The sequence below is a fragment of the Eupeodes corollae genome, chromosome 1 (assembly GCF_945859685.1).
Source record: "Eupeodes corollae chromosome 1, idEupCoro1.1, whole genome shotgun sequence".
NCBI lineage: Eukaryota > Metazoa > Arthropoda > Insecta > Diptera > Syrphidae > Eupeodes > Eupeodes corollae.
Window position 1 is genome coordinate 57,692,747 of NC_079147.1, and position 12,996 is coordinate 57,705,742.

A 12,996-nucleotide genomic window follows, 5' to 3' on the forward strand; every position below is an offset into this window, starting at 1 on the left:
ATAGATAACTTAACACATCTGGTACATATAAATCAATTTTTTTGAGTTAGTTGCTAGATATTCCATCTGAAATAGAAAAGTTTTTGTTTTCCAATGATAAAATAATTTTATAAGTTTCAAAAGAGGAAAAAGCATCGAAAGCAAAGCTGTTAGGTTGTTAATATGCGGAATCCAAACTGCGTTGATCAGAACAGTTGCAATCAACGTACAAATCAAAAGACTGCTTTAATTTTCCAGATATTTCCGTAAAATATTCTTTGAATTTGTATGAAATACATTTTGAATCGCATAGTGAAATATCTTCTGAGACAATAGTTCATATTGCATTAGAGTTCATTTTCTTTCCTAAAATATCCTTGATAATTTTCCATTCCTTTTTTTATTGTCTTTCGAGCTTCTAAATAAATTAGAATAATAATTTTCACGAATTGGTTTAATGTTAATTTTTTTAACAGCTTTACAGCTTGGCTCATCCAAGGCTTTAAAAACTTCTTTTTATTATTCTTAATGGAATGCTTTTGCAAGATTGAGTTAAAAACATCAAACGAAGAAGATGGATCCTCTTCAGAATATACTTGATCCCATAATTCCTGTTTCGAAATGCTAAGTAATAAGCAATACCCTATTTATAATAGGGTGCTCTTTATCATTATTGGAATTTGAAATATTTTCCACGTCATTGATTTTTAAAACGATCATTTTGTGTTCAGTGATTTTATATCCACGGAGACACTTTTACTGAAGGCGTGCAATCTATTTTTTTTTTTTTTATTTTTTTTAATTCATTTTTATTAATTCATTCTTAAACCCATCTTAAAGCTAGACAAAAATTCATAAAACTAGCCTAATTATCCATAACTTACAACTAACTTAATGGTCCCATACGGACACTCTAAGTTAAACTATAACACTTAATACTAATGCCTTTCGGCCCTAAGATCTATTTTACTTCAATTTATATTTTATTTATTTCTGTATTTATTAGAAAATTATGAGAAAAAACTAATATCAAGGTCCTTTTTTATTTTTACTTAAAAAACTACTTAAAATAAGGTCCTTAATATAAAACTTAAAGCTAACTTAAACTACCTATTCTACCTATAAACTACTTAAAACTAGAACAACCACAGCAGCAAATCTAACGTCTTTTGTTTTTATATTTTATTGTCTTTTTTATGTTTTTTTAAATTTTGTTTTTATATTTTTTTAATATTCCATGTTTTTTTTTTTTGTTTTTTTTAATTTAAATTTTTTGTTTGTATTTTTTTTGTGCGCCACCATGCTTATTCTACTTAAAACTAAACCTTAAAACTATAAAACAAGTATGTAAGCCGGCCAAGGCTTAAAACCCCATCCCGACTACCCACTATCAAGTGCTGATTGAAGCCACCAAAACTGGTTCTCCTGCTTCACCCTATTAGTTCGGTCCCGTTCGGACACAGCCCTACTGAACCGATGGAGCTCTGCTCCGCCTTGTGCCATGAGGTCCCGATCGTACAGGAGTCGCCTTTCCACGGTTCTTCGTCTGACGTGGTAGATTAACGGAACTGCCAATCTATCCTGTATCAGACCGCATCTATCTAAAAAGAGGAATGTCTCTCGGGGAATGAAGCCGCTCAAGCGTGCACTTTCAAAATACTCGTCGTTCGGATAGAACAACCCGAAAATTAAATTGTTGGTCGAAGACATAGCTCTTGCAATGTGACCTCGAACGAGTTTTATCACGAAATTGTCAATTCTGTTGATTCGAGCCCCGTTGTATAGGACCTCGTTAGAATAGTAATGCACATAAGAAGACTCGGCTGTTCGAAATAAGCCGGTACAGCGTCGTAAACACTGCCGCTCGAACACCCGAAACTTCTCCATCTGGGAAGGGGCAACATTGAACCACACAGGACAACCATAAACGATCATTGGCCGTATGAGGGCCATGTAGCAAATTACCTTCACTCTGGGGTCAAGCCGACTGCTAAAAAACAGCCGTTTCGTCAGAGCAAAAGCTCCTCTGGCTCTGTTCAGAGCAGCATTTATATGTCTGTCGAAATATAAATACTGATCTAACCAGGTACCGAGGTACTTCACTACACTTTTGCTCGCTAATGGCTGCCCGTGAAGATCAACGATGACCATCTTGCGCCAATTCTTACATATATCCCTCGTGGCCCTAGCCAACGGAGTCCGGAACAGAATTGTCTCTGACTTCTGGACATTTATTTTCAGTTTCCAGTCGTCGCAGTATCGCTGAATCTTGTCGAAATCACGCTGCAAGAGAATTCTAATAACCTCAACCTTTCGGGCCGTTCTGTACGCAATTAGATCGTCGGCGTACGCAATTGCCTTTGTAAGACTACCTATCAGATCGCTGGTCTAAATGCTGAAGAGAATCGGCGAATTCACCGCTCCCTGTTGAAGACTATTTTTAATTGAGAATGTGGTGGTAGAAATTACATTGCCACTTTTGACAACAAACTTTCTACCGTTAAGCATATCATAAAGTATATACAACAATGGCTTGGTTATGTCAAGCCTGCTCAATTTTAGGTAAAGACCCTCTAACCATACGGTGTTAAAGGCCTTTTCCAAATCAACCAGAACAGCACCTGTGCATTGTTGTTTTGATTTATTCCATTGGATATCAGAAACGAGTTTAGACGCAGCATGAATTGTGTCATGACCCGCCTTGAACCCGAACTGTTTATCTGGAATTATTTTGTTGTCCGCAGCTCACTTAGCGTGCAATCTATAAATACACAACATTGTATAGTTTTCATTTTGATAGCAAAATCACAACTTTACCACATCAGCCTATAAAGGCTTATTTCACTTTCAAAAACCCAAATCTCTGTTAACACAATTATAAGTGGCAATTTTTAAAGTGACTCAATGTGAGCTAAAAAAATTGAAAAGTTCTTTCCCAAACTAAGGATGTTTTGCTGAATACAAAAACAACTATCGGGAAAACTACGAAAAACTGGAATTTCACAATTTTTTTTGACTGAAGAAATTATATACCTATTCGAGTCATAAATATTGATGTAAGTCTTAACGCATCTATTATTTATTCGACCGCTGACAGCTAAAAATTTTAATTGTGTCAAAATTAATACTTCATCATAAATAAACATTTATGTTCCTTGAATTCAAATTCAAATTAAAACTATTAAGTACTTTTTTAATTTGAAATGATTCTACTTTTTTGTGTCCGACTTTGGGCTACAAATATTTTTAGATATTTGAAATGAAGATCCGGACATATGGCAACCCTATTATGTACCTTATATCACATTCAGGTATATACGTATGTACACATACATATATGAAATAAATACAAAATGTCATAGATTTTTGTTTTGTGTTATGTTCGTGTTCGTCTCGTCTTGTCATCTTGTGTGGTTTTGTTAGGTTAGCTTCTTATTGAGTCCACTTACATTTTTGTGTTCACTGTCCGCGTCCGCGTCGCGTTCATTTGCATTTCAGTTATTTTTGTTTCGAGATAAAGTGAAGTTCTATTTGTTAACATTTAATCAGTTTTGTATCTTAAGATGCTTAATGAAGTGCGTAATATTATTGAATTGATAGAATTAGTTAAAGTTCGACATGCAATATATGATTTTCAAGCAGATGAACGAAATAATCGGGGGAATGTTGATAATTTGTGGAATGAAGTTGCGATTGAGATGGGAGCAACACGTAAGTTTTAAATTGTGTGTAATGTTTCTTATATTATTTTTGAGTGAAAATGCTTCACTTCGGTTTTGTAAATATTAATTGTTGAATGAATGTATAGAACAAAAAGTAAAATTCAATAAGGGATTCACATCAAATATTTGATAAAGGTGCGTGAAGCGTGTGCGCAGGTTAGGTAGGTTTAATGTTGTGTAATGAATGAACATCTTGTCTATGGACATTATTGCCTGCCACCATGTTTGTGACTGGTTTTGGACTTCTTCATTTTTAAGTCTTATACGATACCTAAGTATGTAACTACTGCCAATGTAACTTTATTTTACCTGGTTCAACCCTCATTAATTTAGTGAAGCACGAATTTTTCACGCGTGGATTGTTTTATTCGGGAGATACATTTTTTTTTAATGTAATTTTATGGAGAGTAAATATTTAGGTAGGTATGAATTTCTATTCTAAAATAATTTCAAAAGAACAACTTTTTCAGATAGAAAACAATCGATGTCAAAATGTAATGCTTCATACCTATCTTTTTGTTTGTTTCAGTGATGCCATGCATGTTTTTTTCGACTTAAAAATTAAATAAATTATTATAACCTTTTATTATTGAAGGGAAATTTAGCATTTTCGAATATGGGACGCAATAAAAAGAACCATAGAAAAATTAGCGGTACTTCATGCAAAATTCGTTCTCATTTATTGTCTTAATACAGGTACTGACATTTTAGTATTTATTTATTTATAAAGCAGCTGTTCAAGTGAAACTCATAAATAGTACCGGAATCAAATAAAATGAAAATACAAACAAAAAAAGAGACTGGGATGCGACCCACACTGATAACTTCCCATCCCGTCTGTCGATTTGCCTTCCTTGAAAGTTTGTAGGCATTTGTGTTGGTTTAAAAAAGTTATCAGTTGAATTGTTCTTAAAATTTTTAAAATTAATAACAATATTTTTCATATAAAGAAATAGTTAAGCTTGAAAGTCTAGTTTTGTTGAATAGATAGTTGGATTTTTATAAAAAAAATACTAAATATCGAAAACAATATTTTCTGTGAAATAAAAAAAAAATTTGAAAACAATATTTTTAATTTTTGAAAAGCTATTTGTGTCAGAAGTAAAATGTTACAAAGTTTTAGTATTGTTTTCATTTTTTTGTAATAAAAACTGTCAGTTAGATTTTTCTCAAAATTTTACTAAATGTTAAAAACAATATTTTTAAAAGATAAAATTAGCTTAAAGCCAATTTTTTGAAAAGATATTTGAGTCGAAAATCACTTTCTACCAACTTTTATTAATTTTTTAGTTCAGGTTTTTATTTTTTGTAAAAAAACTGTATTCGATTGTTTTCAAAATTGTTCTGCATGTTGAAAACAATATTTCTTATAAGTTGAAATTAATTGGAAGCCATAATCTAAAATTTTTGAATAGATATTTGAGTCAAAATTCAATTTTTACCAACTTTATAATATATTGTAACGTACGTTCACACGCACGCACAGACATCTTTCTAAAAATCTCTTATATCGACACTAGGGACCTTGAAACGTCAAGAAATGTCAACATTTTCAATTTGTCAAATCGGACCCATTACAATGATGGGAAGTTAAAAATACCAACAGTGTTTTGTGCATCACAAAAAAGTTTGATTTCAAAATGTATTTTCGTTAACAAGATTTATAGTCGAAAACCAAATTTTACCAATTTTAATAGCATTTTTGAAAGTTTTAATTTCTTATGTAAACATATGTACAGTTCCTCACCAAATTATTGGGTCTAAACTTATATTTTAAAACAATGGTCCATTCAAAATATACACTCAGAATTAAGTGCAACCGGTTTCTGTTTCATTTCGTTGCTTGCACTATTATGATTTTAATTGTACTGAAAATAATTCTTCTTGTTCTTTAATTTACCGTTACCTTACTCAATGAACTTTACTATACGAAAAACAGCATCACACAATTATTGGGTCAAGTATTCATTAGTGTATTTGACAGCACCAAGAAAGGATAACAAATTGAGCGCATTGAGGAAAAAATAAACAATTACACAGTTGTTCAGATCCGTTATATTAGTCGACTGAATTGATTTGTTTGCATTTTTTAACACGCATTTTCTGGAGTATGGGAGGAAAAGGCAAAAATACTTCTTTCGCCAAAGGCAACTTGTTATTTTTAATGATGCCAAAGGGAAGACGCATAGATAAATAGCTGATTTGTTGAAAATTTCAAATAGCATTTATGGAAGTATCATGCGGAGGTCAAAAAATTAAAATAGGATAGATTTTAAGCCCAATTCTGGACGTTCAAGAATCTTAAATGTACATGTCCATGAAGGCGGATTCTGCAAAACCTCAGGAGAAACCCCCATATTAGCGCCGCAAAAGTGGTTACTGAAGTGGATAATTATTGCGGAAAAACTATTGATCCACAAAACAATACGCCGAGTTCTTAGAGAAAATGGTTAGGACGGTAGAGTGGCTCAAAAAAAAAACAATTCATAAATCATAAAAATAGAAAACAAAAGTTAGAATTTGCTAAAACCATAAAAAACTAACCGTTGGATTTCTGGATTTGCTGATGAGAGCAAATACAATTTATTCGGATTGGACGGCCGAGGTAAAGTACGGCGCAAGGTAAATACAGAGCTAAAATAAGAAAACCCTTTACCAACCGTAAAACATGGTGATGGAGGTTCGGTGATGGTATGGGGCTGTATGTCTCATGAGGGGATTGGTAACTTGGTATTTATTCAGGGGATAATGGATCGAATGGTGTATTTAGTCCTTCCAAAGCATAATTTACCACAAAGCGCTGGAAAATTGGGTATTCCAAGAACTCAAGAAAGTGCTTGTGGAACAGTGGGAAAAAATCAGTGCTTCAACCACACAAAAGTTAGTCATATCTATGGGAAGACGTATAAGAGGAGTTATCGAATAGAAGAAATACCCAACTAAGTACTGAACACGAACAAAAAATCCAAAACTGCACTATAATTACGACCCAAAAATATTCACTTCATATTTTGGCCCAATAATTTTGTGATTAAAAAACTTTTTTTTTATTACCAAAGAAAATTGATTTTTTTAAGTTTTTTGTTGTTATTTTTTGTTTTATGAATAAATTGTTAACTTTTTGTTTTTCTTTCTTAAATTAACATTTAACTAAATAAATACATTTGACCCAATAATTTTGTGAATAACTGTAGGTATATGTAGTACCCGTGAGCGTTGGTCTGTCATGCAAGGGGTCTTAGGTTCAATCCCTGCCTGTGCCACCTAACTTTTTTCACGGGTACTGCCCCTTGCGAGGAATTTACAAATCCTCAAAGAGTAATTCTAGTCATGAAAATGCTTTCTCAAATGAACCGTTCGGAATCGGCATATAAATTGTAGGTCCCTTCCATTCCTGACAACAGTACTCGCACACAGGAATGGTTGAGAGTTGTAAGTCACTAGGCCCTGGTTCTTCGTGGCCTAAAATTATTTTTAAGATAAAGTTATTTTTTGTTCGTAAAATATTCGAGGTAAAATATTTTTCAAAAATAATATACAATGGCGAGCAAATGTAGATACGTCTTTATCAAATTTGTTTTTGAGTGACTTTAAAATCCGCAAAAATAAAGATATGTATGTATCCACTTTTCCACTGTCAAAAGTAAAGCATTAAATATCCATTTTTTTAATATTCAGTCCAAAGGCCCTTGGCTTTAATGACGCTGTTTACTCGCTTGGGCATGCTTTCGTCCGAATCCGAGTCCAAAGTTCTTCTAAGATTCTTGAGGCATTTCCGTACCTTGCAGGAGCCCACAAATATATTAATCGGGTTCAAATCAGGATTTTGCATGGTTTGAAACCTTTGCCTACCGAGCCAATTTTTAACTTTTTTCGCGGATCTCTATCTTGTTGAAAAGTGTCTTCATATTCTGGATATGCACATTCTTAAACGAAGTCGGGTGGTATATTTTCTTCTACAATTGGTAAATAATCTTTTTTCATTATTCCATTGAATTTTATTATCAGACCGACATTCCACCAAGTGAAAAAGTCCCATAGCATTAAGCTATGTACCTTCTTTATGTTTTCCTTAACATGGTGTTTTTGCAAAGTTTCATATGGTCGGTACCAAAAGTATTGCATACGACATACCGTCTGAATGGAAACGGTTAACCTTAGTTTCATCCGGCCATATCACCCTTTTCCAGTCATCTACGCTCCAACGTGTATGTTCATTGCAAAACTTCAAGCGCATTTCCAAATTTTTGGTGGAGAGTACTGGATTTTTTTGCTTCACTGCGGATGTCAGGCAAATTCTCCGGAGTGCTCTGTCCGTGCGCTTACGATTTTGTTCGAGGCTCTTGCGTCTCCTTTTGGTGTCGTTACTTGTTAAGTTACCATCACCCGCTCAAAAAGCTAGAACATCTCTGCATTATTATAAGTTTCTATGCAAAGTTAAGGATAATAAATAATACATACAGCTGTATGCTTCCAACAATCGCCTCCGAATCGTAAGTGCACTTACCTCGGCCAAGGTCAAGGTCTTTTGTTTTTCAACAGACGACGCAAAGGGTTCGGCTTTGCTCATCCGGACAATGCGCCTGTCCTCCATGACTGTCGTCTTTCAGTTTCTGCCTCGGGTTTTGGGTGTTTCCTTGAATTTAGTGGAGTGGCCTATCATTGTGGGTGAGCATCCTAACAGATTTTGGATTTCCAAATAAGTTTTCCCTTCCCCTCGCAGCTTCAGTATTAGGCATCGCTTATCCACATTGCAATGTTTTGCTCTTCCCACTTTATAATTCAATTTAAATAAAACATTTTGTAAACAAAATTAGCTCCCATACTATTATATTGAACAGCTCTAATTAAGCAAACTTCTCAAAGCTGACTAACAACTTTTGTTGTTAATTCATTTGCAATATAAGGCTACAGTATATTTGTTTATGTTTGACCGTTAGAAAATTTGACATCACAGAAATTAAGTTTCCAACTGTAAAGATGGCGTTAATGTCAGGGATGCTAAGTTCAATGAGCACTACTATTATTTTAAACACAGCTGTACATAAATAACAAGATACAAGGGGTTTTTCAATTGGTGCGGCCATTTTGTTTTGGTGACATCTGTCAAATATTTTGTTTGTTATTCAGTTGTTTATGCGAAATCATCACGGCAAGTTACACGATTGAACAGCACGTTTAAATGATACAACTTTATTATCAAGTGTTCGTTGAAGCAAACGTTGCGTTCATTGTGTCTATTTTAAGGTAGGCATGTCGGCCCTTAACAGTCGACTCTTCAAAGTTTGGTGGCCAAATTTAAGACGACCAGTTCAAGTAAGCAATCGGACAACACCCGTACGTTCAAGGAACACAAGATCGGCTAAGAACATCGCCGCGGTCCATGAAAGTGTACAGCAGAACCCGAGGCAGTCTATTTCTCGCCCAGCACAAGAACTCGGGACTTGGGCCTACACCCATACAAGATCCAACTGACCCAGGAGCTCAAAGTTCATGACCATAGACAACTCCGTTTGTTCGATGACTGGGCTTCGAATCGTTTGGAACTGGAAGAGGACCTCAATTTTGGCCGAAAATAATCTTTAGTGACGAGGCGCATTTTCGGAGGAATGGCTGTGTTAAGCAAAACTGCCGAATATGGCACGGCAAGAATCCGCGCGACGTTCACTAGGTGATAATGCATTCTCAAAAAGTTACTGTTTGGTGTGGTGTGGTTTTTGAAATCGACGTTAGTGAGGCCGTCACAGCCAATAGCGAATGCTAATAACTAATTTCATATGGGCCAAATTAAACGATATGAACCTTGACGACATTTGGTTTCAGCAGGACGGCGGCGGCGTGCGGCGCTACGTGCCACACAGCAAATGTTACTGTTGACATTTTGCATGAACAATTTGAGGGAAAGGTTATCTCTCGTGGGTGTGATGCGAATTGGCCACCAAGACCATCGCTTAACTTCAGACGGATCTATTGAAAATTGAAAAACTCGGATCCGTGCTACCGTAAGAAGCCGAGGCGGGCATTTGATTGATGTTAAATTCCACATAATGGCATACATGCGCCTTCAAATAAAAAAAAATTGTTAATACCTCACACCCAGCTTGTTTAATTTAATTTCAACATCTACCCGCCCTCATAGAAAACCCCTTTATAAAGGGTTAGTATAAGGGTATAAACATAAAAACTTTCAATATTCTTTCACTCCTCTTCGATTGATTGTTTCAATTCCTTTACATCCTTAAACTGTCGGCCATGATGGGAAACTGTTCACGATAAAAGTGACCACAGGTTTTTAATCAGGTTGTCCGGACTTTATGCTGGGCAATCGAGAGTGGTAATGTTTCGAGACTCCAGTAATTCCTTTCTTGCTCTTGATCTGTGTCTTGCTGGAAAATGCATTTTGGTGTGGCTATTTTCTCTCCAAAGTTGATCATCGGGCATTTGAATTTAATAAACAAAATCCATTCTCGTTCTCTCGAAGCAAATGGGAGTAGTTCCATTGTACCCTTTACTCTCCCCCCACCCCAAACCAAAGGGATCTTCCACCGAATTTCCCGTTTGCGAAATATTTTGGGGTCGTTTTTAGAGCGCCAATATTTGTGTTCGCCGTCTGGGATATCCAAATTAAACTTCTCGTCTGTAAAAATCAATGTTATGCATTCCTCTTTCAAGAACCCGTGTTTTTCAGCAAATCGAAGCTGGGCTTATTTGTGTCGTGGCGAGGCCGCAAGCTTGGCACATTTTTTTTCTGAGGAAAGCTTCAAATCCTTTTGCCATTACTTCTTTAGCACACAATATGTCTCTAATAACGAATCTTTTCATTTCTCTTTCTGGCACGATTGTTGTCGAGCTGCGTCCTTCCTGGTAGTTTCTTGCCCCATAATCCAGCCCTTTGTTGATGAACTTGTCAATGATTTCTCGATTGGACAGGCCTGTCTCATGGTATACATTGATTTTTCCTTTTTCTTCGTCGATCAACTTCTTTTCACTCGGCATTGTTAAGAAACCACCAAAAAGCTTTTTAAAGTCAATCAAAAATCAAAAATTAATTAATCGGAAATCACCCAAAAAATTAAAAGTTTAGTTGAGCAGTTATTTTTCAAGCTGAAACGAATCGTTTCACTGACAGGATCTGTCAGCAAACATTTTTCGGTGGATTTTAATCAGTTACAGACATTTTCTATGATGGCTATAAACGACATTCCAATGATTGCTTTCAATGATGAAAACCAATGGGGAAACTAAAAAGATATTGGACTTTAATTTAGAATGTACTTACTCCTTAACCTTACCTTTGATCCACAAAATCTCTTTTCCATATTCACCATAACCTATGTGTTTTTAAAAACGTTTGCATGAATGCGCTTATTGTTCATTCTTCATTGATTTTTCTTTTTCAGCCTCTGAATGTAAAAGAAAATGGGCTTCTTTACGCAATGCATTATCACGAGACTTACGAAACGAAAAAGAAGCCTCATTAAATCAAAGTCGTAAGAAAAAATGGTACTTGGCAGATCATTTGGAATTTTTACGATATCATTTGAAAAAAAGATATAGAATACCAAAAGGTGATTTACAAGCTGACGAATCTATGGAAGCAGACAATGAGAATTACTTTGATTTATCAACTCAAGATGTTTTCAATGAATATCTAACTCCCGAAGAATCTAATAACTTGGAGCATAAGAGTGCATTCACATCAATTCATTCGAGTACGATCGTTGATGAATCCAAAGCCAGACAATCAACACAATCTTCTTCTCCTTTTTGTGTTCCCGTTCTATCGTCACCATCACCATCGGCATTTTCGGCAAAGTCCGCTAATGAGGTTAGAATTTATTATAAAAATCAACAATCATCGAATGCGTCGCTTTCATCGCATGAAATTAAAAATAAAAATGAAATACAACAACAGCAAAGAGCTGCTAAATCTACTCCACCTAAATCTTTTCCTCATGAAATCCAACATCATCAAATAAATCAATCATCTTCTTGCGGAAAGAGGATCATTGAAGATGAAAGTACGCTGCTGGACGAACGCAACATGACTTTCTTCAGGAGCATAATTCCTGATATGCTGAGGCTTTCCGATCGAAAACAACGTTTATATAAACAAAATGTGATTATGAAACTTAACAGATTTTTGGATGAACAAGGAGCATAAAGTTCATTTTTTGATTGGACCAGAAATTCAAGAATTAAATCAATTTAATTAACTTTAAAATTCCTTTTATAAATAACAAAAAGCGCATTAACAATGAAAAAAATATATTTTTTCTTTTAAGAAACTTTTGTATTCTTTCTTTGAAGACATTAAAAAATAACAGTTTGGTAAGTGACTAATGTATTTTTACAGTGACTGTCATTATCATATTCGGTTTTGTTTGAAATTATTTTATGATTTGCAATAACTTGTCTAAAACAGTGGATTTCAACCATTATTTTTAGCTTCGTGTCTATGTCGAAATGTCGAATATGAGTTTAAGTACTGTTGGTGATATTGTAAGAATGAGGGTCGTGTCCACTCCATTAAACAGAACGGGCAACCAATACATTTTCCAGTACACGAAGAAGTGTAATATGAAATTTTATAATTGAATGCGAGAAGCATGTGCCAGCATGTGCCAAAGGTTTCAACTGCTGATTAGTCAAGAAAATTCCCTCATTCGTCAAAAATTTGCCCAAGAGGACCAATAAAACGGTTCAATTTGGTGGGACTGTTATGTTATTTTTACAGATAATAGCAAATTTAGATTTTCCATTGCTGGAGCCACACTGGTAAGGGCCAATTAGTTCGTCAGTAAATGGCTTCAGGCGTTCACATAATACGCTGGACAAGATCTTGTGCGCGATATTCAAAAGGCTAATGCCTCTGTAGTTGACGCTGAAAAGGCGGTCACCTTTTTTATGGAGCGGGCAGATGCTGCTTAAGTTCCACTCGTCGGGCATGCTTTCTTCCGACCAAATTTTAATAACTAGTTGCTGCATGCGTTCTTCGACTTCAGCATTGTGATGGCTGGTTTGATCTCACTCTGGTCAGGTGGGTGGAACTCTAGATCGTCAACCAAACGGATTTGACGTGGCTGCTCGTTGCCGGAATCGTTGACTTCATCACCATAAGGCACCTAGTTGAAATAATCTCCAGATTTTAGGATTGACTGCGTCTCGACTAGGGTATTTCCCTCCTTATCTTTGCAGGGTCCAGGGCGGCTAGTTTATCCCGTTGTTTTCTTTTTGACTCTTCTATAAAAGCTCCGCACCTGTTTCCTGTTAAAACCTCCCTGGATCTTCTCAA

At 35.3% G+C, this 12,996-nt stretch overlaps 1 protein-coding gene across 2 annotated transcripts in view; it reads left to right on the forward strand.

The window, feature by feature from the left end:
• Positions 1 to 3,434: 3,434 nt before the first annotated feature.
• The window catches only part of LOC129942154 (uncharacterized), a 35,253-nt gene continuing 25,691 nt past the window's right edge, over positions 3,435 to 12,996 (forward strand). Inside the window, exons 1-2 of one of the 2 annotated variants that reach the window (XM_056050970.1) lie at positions 3,437 to 3,690; positions 11,102 to 11,956. In XM_056050970.1, coding sequence (XP_055906945.1) covers positions 3,543 to 3,690; positions 11,102 to 11,865 — 912 coding nt within the window. In that variant the 5' untranslated portion in view covers positions 3,437 to 3,542 and the 3' untranslated portion in view covers positions 11,866 to 11,956. Of the gene's footprint in view, positions 3,691 to 11,101; positions 11,957 to 12,996 lie in introns of those variants that run through there. The other variant, XM_056050967.1, reaches the window with a different exon arrangement.